General features: G+C 36.0%; 1 protein-coding gene across 1 annotated transcript; it reads left to right on the top strand.

Annotated features, from left to right (window-relative positions):
* The first annotated feature begins 2790 nt into the window (after positions 1 to 2790).
* On the top strand, positions 2791 to 17827 carry LOC112005552 (uncharacterized). Its single transcript, XM_024037831.2, has 7 exons — positions 2791 to 3203; positions 3694 to 3822; positions 4928 to 5128; positions 14090 to 14186; positions 15076 to 15179; positions 17117 to 17168; positions 17344 to 17827. Exons 1-7 carry the CDS (start codon positions 2977 to 2979, stop codon positions 17560 to 17562), a joined length of 1029 nt encoding a protein of 342 aa, XP_023893599.1. The 5' UTR covers positions 2791 to 2976; the 3' UTR covers positions 17563 to 17827.
* The last annotated feature ends 434 nt before the right edge of the window (positions 17828 to 18261 follow it).

The following is an 18261-nucleotide window of genomic DNA, read 5'->3' as shown; positions in this document are numbered from 1 at the left end:
TGATGCAAAAGATGTTTTAGTTTTCCTTCTTGGACTAGCTAGTCCAAATGATCCCATAGATTCCTGCAGTTTTCAGTGGTATGCCCTTGGACCTGGTGATATTGGCAATAAAGACTTTGGTTACGCCTCATGGGGTTTCCTGCCATCTTATTTGGCCACTTGAAGAATGGTTCATTCTTAATCTTCTCCAGCACCTGGTGCACTGGTTCTCGAAATACAGCATTAATCGACTGAGTGTTGGTAGAGCCTGACTGCCCAGCAAAGTCTCTTCAAGGTCAGTTGTTGTTGTATCGGTCTGACTTGAAATCCCTCATCTCTTGAGGGATAACCTTAGCTTTTCCTTTCCCTTGCTGCTGGTCTTCCTCAACCCTTTTGTACTTATCAATCCGGTTCATGAGTTGATGAACACTAATGACAGTTTACTAGTCAAAGATTTCCTTAAATCATGCTTGGCTTGGAGGCCGACCTTAAAAGTACTAATGGCCACGTCGTCAAAGTTACCATCTATCTCATTAAACATTTCTCAGTATCTGCCTGAGTATATTTTCAAGGTTTCCCCTTCTCGTATGGACAAGGACAATAGTGAGTCCAAAGGCCGAGGAACTCTGCTACATGTGATAAAACGTGAGCCAAATGCCAAGGTGAGCTCCTTAAAGGAATTAATGGAATTTGGTTTCAGACCATCGAACCACCTTATCACCACAGGTCTTAAACTGGATGGGAATACTTTGCACATCAAAGTTTCGTCTTTAGAATGAACAACCATCTTCTGGTTGAATTGGCTCACATGCCCGACAGGGTCCGTCCGACCATTGTAAATTGTGAACGTGGGTTGATGGAATCGCCGAGGAAGTCTTGCCCCCTCTATCTTTCGTGTGAAAGGTGACTTGGAGATTTGATTTAGCGCTTGGCCCATAGCACCATTTCGCAAACCCTTATGAGGCGGGCTTTTGTGTCTACTTCTATGACGGTGCTCTTCCTCATAGGAGAAGGTCTCGCTTGGTGGAGTTCTTAACCTCTACCTGTAATTATCGTCCTCCTCATCATTGGAGGACATGTCAGAACTGGATGGAGTTTGCTTCCACTGTGTATGGCATAATTGCTTTTTCAAATTGTCAATCTCTGTCTGCATGTCTCTGTTGTTGTTTTGCCTCTGAGAAACAGGACTTCCAACTCGAGAACGACTTTTGCTAGTATGCATGGTGTGCACGCTACCCTCTCAATATCATTCGCGCTCACGGTCTCTTTCACGTTCAAGATTAAGGAAATCGTCCTGTCACTGAAACCCTGTGGATTATGCTCAATATGGATTTTCCTAGTGTGGACATGATCCTACCATAGTTAACCGTTGCACTCACTAATACAATAGTTCTTCCCACAAACGGCGCCAATTGTAAGGACTGGATTTGGATCCTCGGCCCAGAAGGTAAATTGGATTCAAACCCAATAAACCCAAAATAATAAATTTGTAGAAAGTGGGTCGAAAAACTGAGTTTGAATGAATGAAACAACAGCTAAACTTGGTAAGACAATCAAACAAAATCAAGATATGTTTGAATAAGAAAATTTGTCCTCGGTACAATCCGAGGAGCTCTACTCTTGTATATATTGAGTGATAATGGTTATAGAAGTAGTTCAGATTTTTTACAGTCTCCTTTCCTCTAATTTCTTCCTTTTTCTTACTTTATATACTACGTTCCCTTTTTATCTTTACCATCCACATGTAAGTTAGACTTGCTAGTGTCGATCTTTATCCCATCAACCCCTTCCCAAAGCTCTTAGGTAATAGCTATAAGGCTGAAAATCACTATTCAGGCATCACTTCTTCATTAATGCGGCTAGAGTGTTGGTTGTGGGGCATTTAATGCGGATGTAGCAGCTTTTTCTAGAGATATTTCATGGCCATACTCTTCTCTGTTTATCTTTAGTACTTATCTTCCTCCACGAAATGGTCTAGAAGACTGCCTTTGTCAGTAAATCACATCTTCGGACCTCGGCGTTGGGAAGCTAAGAAAGAACTTGTCCTTGGTAAAGCTTCCTGGACTACTATGACTAACATTGTTTTCTTCATTTATTACCATGGGCCCCTTTCTACAGTACTTTCCCATCCTTGGATGATTCCTTATCCTCAGCCTAGGCCTTAGGCCCACCACATATGTGGACGTGTATTCTTGGGCTTTTTATTCCTATAGAACTTTTTAAAATTTAGAGACAAAAAACAAACTTTTGGCAAAATTTAAGGACTAAAATAGTATTTTAGCCATAACAAAATATAGCAAAACAGACCTTGAAGTCATGTATTCCATTGTCAAGGTTTCAATAGCAACTCCGCTGAATTGATAAGGTGGAGAACGAAGGTCTGGCAAGGTAATGTGGCAGTAAACAGAAGTCCGTTAAGGTTTGTGGCGCAAGACAAAGAAACTGAGAAGGGAGACGAGATTTTAGGGACTCTTTTAAAAAAAGAGAAACGTGAAATAAAGTTTTAAAAAAAAAAAAATTTATTAGATGTATTAATTTTATAATAAATTTTAAGTAAAAAACTGATATTGTATATCATTATTAGTTGGTGTAAACCAAAATGTTTACATTCTGTCCTTATTGAATTTATTATCCTCCAAACATCGCTTATTGCAACATTAAACCTTTGAGGTTCTTTTAAAAAAATAAAAATAAATAATAATAATAATAATTTTCCTGTGAGGTGAGAGGAAGGATGCGGATCACGTGACAGCGATGTGATATGTACCGAAGTGGAGTAGAGTGTATAGAGTAGAGTATAGAGTGGTATTCTGTATAGTAGAGTGGATCCAACTGGAAGATCCGAACCGGAATTCAAATAGAGAAATAGACTACTAGTCCAGTGCTGTAAGAGAGTCTGCGTCTCATCTCATCACTCCCAAATCCCAATATCACCTTTACGTTTCATTTCCCAATCTCTCTCTCTTTCTTTGTATTGAAAAACGAGAAATAGTAGAAATGGCTGGTATCCGATTGGCTCCGGAGGACCCAGAGCTCTCGTCTCAGCAAAGCCGAGGCGCAGTGGTCTCCGATCTCATCTCCGACGACGAGCGCTCCGTCGCCGCCGACTCCTGGTCCATCAAGAGCGAGTACGGCAGCACTCTCGACGATGACCAGCGCCAGACCGACGCCGCCGACGCCCTCTCCGCCGCCAACTTCCCCCCCGCCCCTTCCTCCGATTACAGGTCTCCCATCTCCTTCTCTATCCAACGTTCTGTTTGTTTCCCGAGATTTTTTTTTTTAAAGAAAAATGTCTGTCGCGGAATTACGAATTCCAATGCTAGGTTTCTGTTTTTTGTTAGCGAAGTTCTGAAACTGTTTGTGATTTTGGATGTGTGATTGTGATATGAAGCTTCTAGAATTCATCGATGAGGTTTTCTGAATATGTTAAAAGAACAAGGTGTAAGAGTAAGAGTAATACGCATTGAGATTTGAAATTTTGGTTTGCTCTGTCAAATTCATCTTTGTTAATTCAAAGACTATTATACATTAGACGTAAATTTTCTATAGCTAAATGGGGTTGCTGATTTACTTTGAAATGTATAGCGTTAGGAGGTTTTAGGAGTAGGTAATTTGTTTGAAATATTACAAGAGATGAAATGTTGAAGCTTGTTCATTATTGGTTGATAGTGCGTGCAAATTGGTTTTCAAATGATGTGTTGTGTATCTATGCAGTTCTGACAAGGAGGAAGTAGAGACTGAAGAAGCAGCGCAATCGATGCTAGGGCTTCAGAGTTATTGGGATTCTGCTTATGCTGATGAGTTGACAAATTTTCGCGAACATGGCCATGCCGGTGAGGTTTGGTAAGTTTTTATTTGGATATATAAAATTCTTCTGTTATTATCCAATGTTTGTTGTGACTTGTGGGAATAGCAATAGATTAGAGACTTAGAGAGTCAATTACAATACTTCCACAACCTTTGTTTGTTTTTTTGTTTTTTTATTTTACGAAAATGAAACCTATGAACTTTCTTAATTGGTTTTTTACATTATTGCTATTTTGCACGATATTTATCTTTTATATTTAGTTGATATGCCAATGAGCTTTAGATCAAATGGCACTTCCTCCCTCTACAAAGAATGGGGTAAATGGTGAGGTTGTGGGTTACCTCCTAGGAATGTAGAACTCTAAAGGAAAAGAGACCATATGGAAACTTCTTTAAGCATGATCCAGCCATGTTACACATGGTCAAAGGTGTGCGAGTTAGGAGCAGGATAGTCATGTTTCATGGTTAAATTTTAATTTCGTTCTAAATTGACAGGAATAATTACAAAACGGTTAATGCAGCCAATTCGTGTGAAGTGAATTTTACACATTTTGAAAGATTGCTTAATAGGTACACCTTGAGTGTGAGTTAAAAATTGAAACACACTGGATACACTTCAATCAGTAAAAGTAGAGCTGTAGAGGTTCATGCATTAAATACAAACTTCTGGTTTAGAAGCATTGCTTCACATACTGTGGCTGATGGCTTCTTCAGTATCTTCTCTGTGATATATTCTTGAGGTTTCACCTTAGGTCTATGCTAAAGGAATTGCTGAAATTTAGTGAAATTTAATGCACTTTCTAATGTGATAGATTTTTTTGAATTAGCTTAAATTACTCTTGGGCCTTTAAGGTAACTAAGGTCGGTATGTCTGGGATTGTTACATTCTAATTTCATCAAGAAAAGATGTTTGAATCTGCTAAATGACGGGGATGGTGCTGTAATAAAATGATCTTATGGATATTTTTATCTTTCGCTGTTTTCTTATATATTATTGGTCTATTTGACCTTCATTAATTGTTTGTTAGGTTGTTGATGTAGGTAGATTTTTCTTTGGTGGGGGAAAAAAACAATGGAAGACTGAGAGGATATCACATTCACTGGAATTCATCTCTTTGTTTGTTTGCCTCTGTTTCTATAGGTTTGGAGCTGATGTCATGGAATTAGTTGCTTCTTGGACCAAAGGTTTGTGTATTGACATTTCTCATGGTCAATTACCGAATCATGTTGATGATACCAAGTCTGAGCTGGTTGATCAGGGTGATAAATATCTGTCTACATGGGGTGTTCTTGATATTGGGACTGGCAATGGTTTGCTTCTTCAAGAACTTGCTAAGCAGGGGTATGCTTGAAATTTCCAATGCTTTTCTGGTAATTTATGCTTAGTAAATATAGAAAACTAATTCTGTTCCAATCCTTTCTGAGGAAACATGGTACATGTGCTGTGCAAATTGCCATACGAAAATCCTTGGAGAACCATATCTAGAATTGGAAAATCCTAGATAACACATAGCAGGAGCAAATGATGGTCTAAAATATGTGTTAGCTTATATTTGAGGAATTTGGTATCTATACGTGGACGCATGTGATGCAGCACAAAATTCTCAAAAAAATTTTAGAATTAAAGAAAAAAAAGAAGAAAAAAGAAAAAAAAGGACAAGATGGGAATCTACACCTAAGGTTGCCTGGAATACCAAGCCAGTTGAAGAAATTCCAACAAATTTTTTTTTAATCAAGCCAAGCATAACAATACTCTTAAACAATTACATAAAAGTAAACAAAATTAAATCCTTAAATTAAATAAGTTCTACTAAATCAATCTAGCCCAATTGAAGCAGGCCTCCATCATCCATCCATAAAATTGTTGGGTAGGCCGCCTTCTTGCATCAACATCCATAAACATGTGTGATTTGGGGTCTATATCTATTTTCCGCACCAATATGTGATGTAGGACCTTTAAGAATTCAACACTAAAATAGATCTCTTCCTTGAACTCTTTCTTGTCTGCATAACTACAACAGAAATTTTTATGGGGTGGTATGAGGGAAGAGACTAAATTCCATCTAGTTAAATGGGTGAATGTTTGTGCTACACTTTCTTCAAGTGGTTTGGCTATTAGAAGATTGAGACTTTTTAATTAAGCTTTGATAGGGAAATGGTTGTGGTGTTATGGTCTTGAGAGGGATGCTCTATGGAGAAGGGCGATAGAAGTAAATTGTGGCAATGAATGGAAGAGGTTGTGGGGGGGGGGGGGTTACTAGCCCAGTTCTTGGCCCTTATGAAGTTAGTTTGTGGAGAAATATTAGACAGGGTTAGCCTTTTTTGTCATGCCACATTCAATATGAAGTTGTGGATGGAACATAGGTGAAATTTTGGCAAGACAGATGGAGCGGGGAGAGTTCTCTTGCTGTATGCTACCTCGAGTTATTTAGAATTTGCCATACTAAGGAGGCAAGTGTGGCATAATGCAGTTCACTAATGGGGTTCTCCATTGGGATCTACATTTTGTATGGGCCATACAAGCAGTGGCGGCTCCAGGAATTTTTTTCAGGATAGTCATTAAAAGTCTTAAATTAAAAAAAATTTAATAAAATAAAACTTGAATATATTGGCTTCACCAAAAAAAAAAAAAAGTTCAGGATAAAACTTGAATACATAAAGTTCAAGTTTAATAAAATAAAACTTGAATACATAAAGTTCAGGATTAAACCGATGCAATACTCCACTAATTTCTTTTTTAGGGAAGTTATGGTCAAAAGGTTGAAAAAAGCCTCTTTGTAAATATACTATTTTTATTTCATCCTGATCATTAATATGAAAACACGAGACATTTTCTTATAGCCTAAGATCTAAAAGAAAATTATTCAAGTAAATACAAATTTGCTTAGAAGATGAATCTTGTAATATAAGTGATTTCTATATAAATTTTTTTTCCATAGTGCTAGTAAAAGAATAAAGGATAAACTATAAATTTGTTCAACATTTTCAACTTAGGCATTCAACCATTATATTGTTCAATATCGTATCCAAGAATTATTTTAGTGCATATGCATATGTACAAAATGTATCACATAAATCCAACAAACTCAACTAAATATTAAAGCAAGCATTAATATATAGACTAGCTATTTGACAATGTGCGTTTAAAAAAAATAGTGATTTTAAAATATACCTTTAAAATATACTTATCAAAAAAAGAAAAAGAAAATACAATTTAAAAAATCAAAATTAAACATTTAATTTGGGCTTTTAGGATAATTTGTTTGTTTGGGCAATTTTTGATGAGTGTTACATCCACAACATTTTAGAAACGCTTTTACAATGAAGTTTAAATGACAAGTTGTTATTGGTTCTAATTTAATCCTACCATTGAAATTACTTTTTTGTCCACATGTAACAATAATGTGAAAAAGTTGTAAAAATATTGTGAAAATGTTGCAAACATAGCATTTTTTTACAATTTTTTTGGTTCAACCTTCAATGGACCAAAATTTTGGAGAGGTCAAATTTTTATTTAGGGTACTCAAGGCTTTTTTAGGGTGGCCAAGTTTGTTTTCTAGGGTGTCATCAACCCGTATTAATTTAAAATTCAATTTTATTAAGTTATATATATATATATATAAATCTGGTCAGGGTGGTCAAGTGACCACCCCGAGTAAGGCATGGCACCGCCCTTGCATACGAGACTGGGAATTGGAGTCCTTGACGAGCTTCATGGATACCATTTATGATATGGTAATTAAAGGGATTGGGGAGGATAATATGTGTTGGAAACTAGGCAAGAAAAAGGGCTTCAAGGTTGGTGTTTATTATCGACTTCTAATCACTATTGATCATCCTTTCATATGGAGATCAAAGGCCCCTCCTAGAGTAGCCTTCTTTGTATGGACTGCAGCTTAGGTTAAAATTTTGACAACTGACAATTTAAGGAAGAAAAAGGTAAAGATTACAAGTTGGTGTTATATGTGCGAATGTAATGGTGAATTTGTTGATCACCTTTTGCTACATTGCCCTATTGCTTCAGACTTATGGTCCATGATTTTGGGTTTGTTTGGAGTTTATTGGGTGATGCCAAAACCTTTGTTGAGCTTTTAGCTTGCTGGCAAGGTTGGTTTGGTCGTCATTGGAATGGTCATATTTGGATATTTATCCCCCATTACTTGATGTGGTGCATTTGAAGGGAAAGGAATAGCAGGAGTTTTGAAGATACTGAAAGTTCTACGCCTGATCTCAAGTTGTTCTTTTTCAGAACATTATTGGACTGGCTGTCAGCCTTGAGGAATATTTCTTTAGTTTCTAGTTTTTATTTATTAGATTTATGCAATTTTTGTAACTGATTGTTTGCCCCAATATACATCCTGTATACTTGGGTGTATACTTGAGTGACTTGTTTTTCTGATTTATATATTTTTTATTACTTTTTTATTTTATTTTAAAAACTCCATTCTAGAAAATAATTTACTTTTCACAAAAAGAAGTTAGCTATATATGCATTAGGTAAAATAGTGTTCCAATTTACATATTTACATATTTACATTTTATTACATTTTATCTCTCTTTACTATTCCTAAAGTTGTGGCCGCTAGAATGGAAAGTATTCAGAGGAATTTTCTTTGGGGGTCTTCTGAGGGGAGTTTTAAATATCCTTTGGTGACAAAGGTGTGTTTACCTGTTGAATTGGGTGGCTTGGGGATAAGAGGTGTGGCATCGTTTAATCAAGCTTTATTAGGGAAATGGTTGTGGCGTTATGGGCATGAAGTTACCCATCCTTGGCAGAGCGTTATCTCCACAAAATATGGTGAGGGTCAAGGGGGGTGGTGTACAAAAGCGTGCAGGAGGACTCATGGATGTGGCCTTCAGAGAAGCATTCATGAAGGGTGGGAGAGTTTTTCTAAGCATCTGTCTTTTGTAGTGGGTGAACTGTGAAGGCACTTGTATCCGCTTCTAGCATGATAGGTGGATTAGGGATAATACCCTAAAAGATCTCTATCATGAGCTCTATGTGTGTTCAACTGCCAAGGATGCTTGCATCTTTGAGGTTTTGTGGATTCCGGAAGGAGGTACTGTTAGAGTGTGGGATTTAAGGATTTATAGAGCTTTTGAAGATTGGGAGCTTGCTGCATCTTTGTTGGAGGCTCAAAGGTGATGGTAAGTTTGACAGCCGATCTTATTACCAAGTAATACAGGGTACTCCGAATTTTTTGTTTCCTTGGAAGGGTGTTTGGAAACCAAAGATTTCTAACTGAATGGCTTTCTTCTTGTGGACTGCTGCTCACGATCGGATTCTCACATTGGATAATCTCATACTTAGAGGTCGCCCTTTGGTAAATCGGTGTTGTATATGTTGTTGTGATGGGGAGTCGATAGACCATCTTCTTCTTCATTGTCCTGGTACGCATACCTTATGGAATTTTATGCTTTAGGCATTTGGTATTCATTGGGTTATGCTAGGGTTGGTGGCGGGATTGTTATCTTGTTGGCATCGGTGGCTTGGGAAGCATAACTTGAATATTTGGAATTTGATTCTAGTGTGCTTAATGTGGATTGTTTGATTGGAACGAAATCATCGCTCCTTTGAGAACATAAAGAAGACGTGGGATGAGTTAAAGGTTTTATGTCAGCGTAGTCTTGTTGAGTGGTCTCATTGTTGGGGTTTTACTGATTCTTCGTCTCTTTCAGAGTTTATGTTTTCCCTTAGATTAACTTTCTGATTTCCCTCTCTTTTATTTTGCTGTTTGTTTCATCTGTTTCTTGTTGTTCATCATCATGAACAACTTGTACTATTCATTTTTTACTCATTAATAATAGTTCTTTGATTACCTATAAAAAAAAATTAATTCAAACAGTCTTGCTATAATGAATGTTAATAATCTTCTATTGGAACATTTGCAATGTTCTCCTTAAATTATAAATACAATTAACACCCTAATTTTAAAATGATTTGCAATATCTCCTCTTTAGTTTAATTGTTTAAATGGACATAATAAAGGAGGCAAGTGAATGGAGCTTTAGTAAAATGACTCATTTACCTACCAATTATCTCTCCAAACCTTTCGAGCTTGAAATGGCCATTTTTGCTATTGACACAAGCACTTTTCTCCTCACTACTTGTTGGTTTTGAAACCAACTTTCCCCTCACTACATCTTTTCTCTGAAACCAACCTTACTAGTAACTCTACCCAAAATACACTGTCCAATACTCCCTCTCTTAACAAAGCTTTAACCATAATATTTATCCATTTATGGGCCTACAGTCACCACTTAGGAACACTTTAGTAAGTGTGGACATCTTAGGGTCCTATCACTTGTTGCCTGTGCCTTGCGGCATTGATGAGGATCTAATCAAAGTTCTTGTAGTGATCAGGGACGAAGGTTACCAGGTTGTGGACTATTTGTTCATCTGGATTTAGTTTTGTGTGCACTATTTAGGCCTTAAGGGTAATAAGTAATAACTTTATTTCTCCTTTGTGCTAAGTCTGGCATAGACTTATCAAGTAGCCAGATGGGGAAAAGGTGTTCCTCGACAAGATTTAGGAATTTGTTTAGATTTTCTCTGTATGCTTGGGCTTCATTGATTGATATGTAAATGAAATGCATTTTAAGCAATGCTCATAAGTTGTTTGTTAATAACTATATAAAATGTTTCATCTTGGATAGCTTTGGTTGCAAGATAATTCAAGGATTAGGAATTTAATGTCATGGAGGATTTGTTTAGGAGAAAGTTGTGTAAAAATGTTAGTTCTTGCTTCTACTTGAGGGAGGGAGGGAGGGAGGGTTCTTTATTGCAAATTCAGTGACATGTCATGGGCATGACCACAATGTCATTTCTAAGGTTAATTTAAATGCTAGGTAGCGCAGTACAAATTATTTTGAACTTGAGATGGAACATTGTAAATGTTCTTGTAGTTTTAAGTTGGAAAGTGCAATTAACCCAAACCCACGTGTATTAATTTTCTTTTATTTAACTCAATTTTCATAAATTTTTTTGTAAAGGAGCTTGGGCTCCGATCATATGGTTGTCTTGTACAATCATCCTTGATTCCTAAAGATATAATTCACCCTTGATCCCTAAAGATATAATTCAACTTTTTATTTATTTATTTTTTCGTTTTACTCTTAGAGACACTTTATACCTCAATAAGTGAGAAAATAACCAAAATCAAATGCTTTCATGTCTCCTTGCTAGGGGGGCATATACATAGTCAAATAATGGTGAACTGCCCTCTATGTCCTGTATTCATTGTATATTAGCGTCTCCAAATCAGGAGGAGCACTACCAAACGTGATTCATTTAGCAAGGCCTGTGTCTGATCATAGCCCAATTGTGCTAGAGGTTTGATGGAGTATTGAAAGATAAAGGGGTTTCTAAACTTGAAACTGTGTGGTTGAAGATGGAAGGTTTTGCAGAGAAGGTGCAGATTTGTTGGAATGGTTACAATTTTTATGACACATCTAATCATATATTGGCTGGTAAATTAAAGCCTTTTTATAGAAGATCTTAAAACTTGGAACAAAAATGAATTTGGAGGTGTTGGAGTAATTAAAAAAAAATGATGTTATAAAAATTCAATTAAAAAGCACAAGAAGTGGCAAGCTCCTATTACCCGGGAAATATACAAGGAAATGCCCAAACAAAAAAGAAGTAATAATACAATAAAAATTAGTGAATGCTAAATGTATCTAGAACTCTAGACAATTCACAGTAGAACAAATATTAGAAGTCAAAAAAGAAAAGAAAAATGATAATGGAGAAAGGATGCACTTTGGAGATGAGTTGTAGCTACAAAGTATGGTATAAGTCTGCTGCTGGTTCTCATGGAGTTTGCCTTTTGATGCATATTCTAAGGGGCTGGAATCAGATTTCTGGTTTCATTAAGTATGAGGTTGGATATGGTCAGCAGAGTGGCTTATTGAAAAAAGAAGAAAGTATCAGTCGGTCATCCTGTAGCCAGCGCCTAGCTCAGCTCTGAAGATTGACTAGAAGAAGGCCACTGTACATCTTTCTAAAAAATTCATGCCTATTAGTCTGGTTGGAAGTGTCAGGCACATTAATTTTCGAGGCTCGAATTGTTATTCTTAGGGAGGCAAATCTTAAATTCATTACTTAGTAACTAATGAGTGCTTGGATAGTAATTTGAAAAGCCAAGTATGACAGTGATTTGTATGTTGGATATTGAGAAAGTTTACAGCCGTGTGAATTGCAAATGTTCGATCTATTTATTTCGCAGAATGAGTTTTTGAAGAAATTAGAAGTATTGGATTTAGACATGCATATCCACCATGCATTTTCCTTTTCCATAGTTCAAGAGGGTTGAAGCTAGATGATCCCATTTCTCTGTTGATTTTTATCCTTTTTATGGAGATTTTGAGTAGAATGTTGGTGAGGGATGTGGGGGGAGCTTATGTCTCAGGCTTTCAAGTCAGTAATGTCTAGCAATAGCTTCTTAATTTCTTATCTTCTGATTGTTGACATTTGACAAATTCTTTTCTGCAAAGCAAATGTTGAACATTTCCTGTATATCACATATGTTTCTCTGTGCTTTCAAGTGATTTCAAAAAAAGAAGATATTCTTTTTTCTTTTTCTTTTTAATTTTTAAAATTTTTTAACTATAAAAAAACCAGAACTATGGCTGAAGTTACTTATACAAAAAGATCTGGCTGAAGATTTGTGTTGAAATATTCAGAGCTAAACAATGACTTATTTTGATATGCCTTTGGGGTCATATTTTAAGGCAGGAACTATTTGAAACCTCATTCTTGAGAAGATGGACCACAGGTTAAGGGTGGTTAGAAACTTTATGCCCAAGGTGGGGTAGGCTGACTATCATAAGAAGTATATATATATATATATATATTTAAGTAATAAGAAATATATTAAAAAAAGAAGAAGGGTGTCACCTGAGTATACAAGAAATAAACATCAGGAACAAAGTACAAATCAAGAGCATAAAGTACAAAAGTTCATGAAACCATGGACTGGAAAAAGAAAAGAATGAAAGCCTAATACTGCAACCCAGTCCATGAAACTATTCTAAAAAGTATATTGTCTAGTCTTCTTACTTATTATTTCTCTCTATTCTCCATACCTTTACATGTAGCTAATAAATTAGAAAGATTGTAGCAAGATTTTTTGTGGGAATGATTTGGTGATGATTTCAAATTCCATCCAGTAGATTGGAATACTTGTGTTCTCCAATACAACGTGGTCTAAGGTTAGCCAGTTCAGCACTTTCAACCATCTATCTTAAGCAAATGGTTATGGAGGTCTGCAGAGGAAGATGCTCATTTGTGGAGATGAGTTACTGCCTTGGAAGTATGGGAGGATTGGGGTTGTTGGTCAAAATAGTGGTTGCGTAGTACTTATGGTTGTAGTTTATGGAGGAGTATTGAGTTGGGATGGATTTTGTAGATCATGTCCACCTTCAAGTAGGGGATGGTAACAGTTTAAGATTTTGGCATGATAAGTGGAGTGGGAACCAATCTTTGAATGCTCCCTGATTTGTACTCATTTGCAGATGATGAAGATGCCTATATTAATTCTTGTTTGAAGCTTCAAAATGAAGAGAGCACGCGCTTTTAGAATGTCAATTTCGCTAGAGCTTTCAATGATTGGGAATTGGAATTGGTAAATTCAATGTTTGATATTTTGTATTCCAATATCCTAATGAGAAAGGCCCTGATCGAACGTGCTGAGGGAAAGGAGTTAACTTTGCATAATCTTAAGTTCCTTTTCCTGAAGACCCTTTATGAATAGGGTTCAAAGTCATATACCCTCTCGACGTATTCTTTGATGGAGTTCTTAGATTCTTTATGTAGTTGCCAATAATCTTCCGGCTTGTATCCTTTTCTTTGCTGTTTTTCCTTAGTACTGTATACACTTTTTGAGTTTTAATGAATTGCTATTACTTATCCAAAAAAATAATTTGTGTGATTTACATGAGTAGAAGAATAAAAACTTGAAAAGGTGGAAAATTTAGATAGAAGTGATAAGCTCAAGATAATAGATATTGGTGTATGTTAAATGTAACTTTTTAATTGATAGATTTAACCTCAATAAGGATATCTCTTTAACAATGCCATCTGCGGTCTTTGCTTCCAAGATAAGTGCCAAACTGAGTACATCTGATAAAAGTGCCAAACTGAGTACATCCCAATGTACTCAGTTTGGCACTTTTATTAATAATATCTTGACGTTATCTATCCAAAAAAAAAAAAAACAGGATACATTGTGTAAATTTTTATTTAGAATTTCAATATTAGCTTACACTAAAATGAACGTACTCATGGTGTTTTTGGGTTCAGGTTCTCTCATTTAACTGGAACTGATTATAGTGAAGGGGCAGTTCAGCTTGCTCGAAGCCTTGCTGATCGTGATGGATTTGCCAATATTAATTTTTTGGTAGGACTAAACTTTGAAATATTTTGGAGTTTTGATAATTTATAATCCTGCATGGAATTTTCACTAATTCTAATTGTTAGTTGTTAATGCAATGGTTTGTTTTGTACCTAATATTTTGAATTTATAATCCTTCTGCTAAGCCCAGCTGTGGACACAAAAGATTAATTATTCTTTTCACTAAAATCTTTTATATGTTACGATTCTCTTCAACCTGGAAATGTACAAAGGTAGGTAGAATGGTGGTTCTTCTTGCTAAACTTGTGGATTTTAGACAATGATAAAACAGAATAATGAATTGGAATTTATTTGGCGCTTTGAAGCTAATATTTTCCTTTCTGTTGCTACAATAAGAATTTTGTTGTCATTGTAGACTGTGATTTTGGTATGCTGCAATTTCTTTTTGTTGAATAAAATTCTCTATACCGAAAAAAAAAAAAAGAAAAGAAAAAAAAAGAAAAAAGGAATGCTATTTTACAAATCCAACACATGGAATCCTTTCATTTGTAATTTTCTGAGATACTAATACAATGAAAATTTACTTTCTTGGCCTGCTTTGACAATCAACAAAATCTAAATGCTCTAGATAGGATACTGGTTCAATTCTATTTAAGCTTTGATTGAAAGCTCAGTTTAAGTGATATTATTTTCCTAGAACCCTAAGACGCTAATGCCAGATTAATTTCAAACTGGATCTTTTTCATGTCCTGTGATTATAAGATTTTTTATCACAGTTCAAATGTTATACATCAGTTTATTATTGCAAACCCGAAAGACTTTCATTTTGTTTATACAGTGTATATAACAAATTAAACTCCGTCTTTGATGCTTTTACACTTAATTCTTATGTCATTATTTAAGACAACTTTAACAGTGTCACTCTATATGTAAGGTTGATGATGTCCTTGAGACAAAGTTAGAAAGACAGTTTCAACTCGTCATGGACAAAGGGACTTTAGACGCCATTGGGTTGCATCCCGATGGCCCTGTCAAAAGGTAATGTATAGACTCATGTTTCCTGCAGTGCTACAAGCCATTCAAAAGTAAATCTGTATATGTTCACATCNTAGAAGAAGGCCACTGTACATCTTTCTTTCAAAAGATGAGAGCATGCGGTCAACGTATGTAGCAGCAAGGATGGTGCATTGTGTATTTATCATTCTCACTTGGGAGCCAAAACAAAACTCCTACTACCTACCTTTAATTGGGCATTTGATTGGGACTTAGATGGTATGGGGAAAGGATTCTTAAGGAGCTGTTTCCTGGTTTATATATTCTTGCTCATAGGAAAGATGTTGCAGTAGCAGATTTAATACGCTGGAGTGCGAATCAGATTCAGTAGGATGTCATTTTTTATAAAGCCCTTCATGATTGGAGCAAGGATTGATGGAAGATTTTTATCCCTAATTTATTCCTATAATATTAGAAGGAATGAAGAAGGCACTATCTGCTAGATGCGAACAAAAAGTAAGCTCTTTGAAGTCAAAGCCTTCTACAAAGTGTTGCATGTTGGGGGTGCATTTATTTTTTCTTGGAAGAGTATTTGAAAGGTAAAAGCCCCTCTCAAAGTAGGGTTTTTTTTTTTGGTGGTCTGTTGCTTTAGGGAAGATCCTTACAATTGAAAATTTTTGACCATGAGGTATTATCATAGTGGGTTGGTGTTGCATGTGTAAACAAGATGGGGAGTCTGTTGATCACCTGCTGCTACATTGCTCTATGACTAGAGAGCTTTGGGCTTTAGCTCTTTGTTTATTTGGGGTGCACTGGGTTATGCCAAAGAGAGGTTGATTTGTTCGCTTGTTGGAAGGGGCGGTTTGCTAGATACTGTGATGGAGACATTTGGAAAGCATCCCTCTGTGTGTCATGTGGATCATTTGGAAGGAAATGAATTATCGGACATTTGAAGGCATGGAGTGATCTATGATGGTGGTGAAGCTAATTTTTATGGATGGCTACAATGAGTGGTTATTCCTTCTCTAATTTGTTAGGTTTTGTTGACTGTTGTACTTTTCTTTAATCTCTATGCTTTGCTAGTACACATACTAGGGGTCTCCATTTCTTTTCATGATAATAAAATCTTACTCTTCAAGCGATTTCAGGGCCTCCTTTTTTGCATTAATTTTTAAAGAATAACGATAAAAATATTTTTAAAAAAATTCATGCCTATTAGTCTGGTTGGAAGTGTCAGGCACATTAATTTTCGAGGCTCGAATTGTTATTCTTAGGGAGGCAAATCTTAAATTCATTACTTAGTAACTAATGAGTGCTTGGATAGTAATTTGAAAAGCCAAGTATGACAGTGATTTGTATGTTGGATATTGAGAAAGTTTACAGCCGTGTGAATTGCAAATGTTCGATCTATTTATTTCGCAGAATGAGTTTTTGAAGAAATTAGAAGTATTGGATTTAGACATGCATATCCACCATGCATTTTCCTTTTCCATAGTTCAAGAGGGTTGAAGCTAGATGATCCCATTTCTCTGTTGATTTTACCTTTTTATGGAGATTTTGAGTAGAATGTTGGTGAGGGATGTGGGGGAGCTTATGTCTCAGGCTTTCAAGTCAGTAATGTCTAGCAATAGCTTCTTAATTTCTTATCTTCTGATTGTTGACATTTGACAAATTCTTTTCTGCAAAGCAAATGTTGAACATTTCCTGTATAGAACAACCCTCCCCCCCACCCTCACACACAAAAAAGAAAAAAAAAAAAAATTTAAGAAGACAAAGTTAGAAAGATAACACTGAATCATAAAGGTGATTACTATGTCATGAATTCTAGTGTTTGTATTTGGATTATTTACAATGTCTATTTATAATTAACAAGATTAACAAAGTTACCATCCTTTTAGGTGTTCTAGTTCTTTTTAGTGAACCGTTTGATCATCTACCAGTGGGACTGAGAAATTATGGACTTGATGTTTTCTGATTTCCAGGATGATGTACTGGGATTCAGTTTCAAGATTGGTGGCATCTGGTGGAATATTAGTAAGCCTCTTCAGTTCTTCACCATAGCTAATATTTGTTACTGGAATTGTGCCCTTGAAGCTTCTATTACTTAATTGTAGTACTGTATCAGTTTGTGGCTTTATGTTTTCAATATTTTCTTACTCCACTGGACGTTCTCTCTTTCCTTTTATTGATAATTATGGTAATTTCTTAGGTGATCACATCGTGTAATAGTACAAAAGATGAATTGGTGCAAGAAGTGGAAAGTTTCAATCAAAGAAGAGTTGGTATGTCCCAGGAACATGAGAAGGATGAAGAAGCAGGCAGAGATCCTCCTTTTCGGTACCTGAGTCACATTCGTTCATATCCAACATTCATGTTTGGTGGATCTGAGGGATCACGTGTTGCCACTGTGGCATTTGTCCGGAGCTGAAATTGCAAGTCCTTTGTCATTGTTGGATATGCTCCCCGTTAAATGGTTTGATATAGTTTATGCTTCTTGTGTGTGGGTAGAAAATTGAAAGTTCATGACTTAAGGAAGTTCTTTTGTTTGAGACCATTAAATTTGCTGATTCATGTGAAAATGTGAGGCTTTAATTTGGCAGGGAACTTATGACTTCTTTTTGTAATTAAGGAAATTGAATTACACTGTGTTCCTTTTTTGGGAAAAAAAATGAAGTAGATTGTTCTTGGTAGAATTATGTTACAAATGAAAATGTTTCACTCCATTGCATTGAGCTAGAAGATCATAAATATGTTAACAGTTGTTCAGGGAGTTCATGGGATCAACAAGAACATAGATATGTAAGAACCATGTATCTGCATGCATTATTAGATTCTTATATTTTTGTGGGATGCGAATCAAAACTCTATTTGTGCTTGTGGCAATGAGGAGACTAGTGGGGTTACTAGGCAAACTTAGGAAAAAAGTGATCTCTGATCTCTTTGGTGGACCATTGCGATGCATTTGTCTGCAATTTTTGCAGTTCACAGGATTTATTACTGAAGATACTGCAAGGCCCATTCTGAATCCAAAGTCTTGCAGAGAGCGATATTACAGTTAGATTTGGGCAAATTATATTCACGGTATGCTCTAACAGGTCCAAGTTAATTTGGTAAAGTTTCTTGCTAT

Source organism: Quercus suber, unplaced genomic scaffold (assembly GCF_002906115.3).
Source record: "Quercus suber isolate HL8 unplaced genomic scaffold, Cork oak 2.0 scaffold_959, whole genome shotgun sequence".
Taxonomy (NCBI): Eukaryota; Viridiplantae; Streptophyta; class Magnoliopsida; order Fagales; family Fagaceae; genus Quercus; species Quercus suber.
Note: the sequence above shows the minus strand (reverse complement) of the source record. Positions and strands in the feature narration are given on the sequence as shown.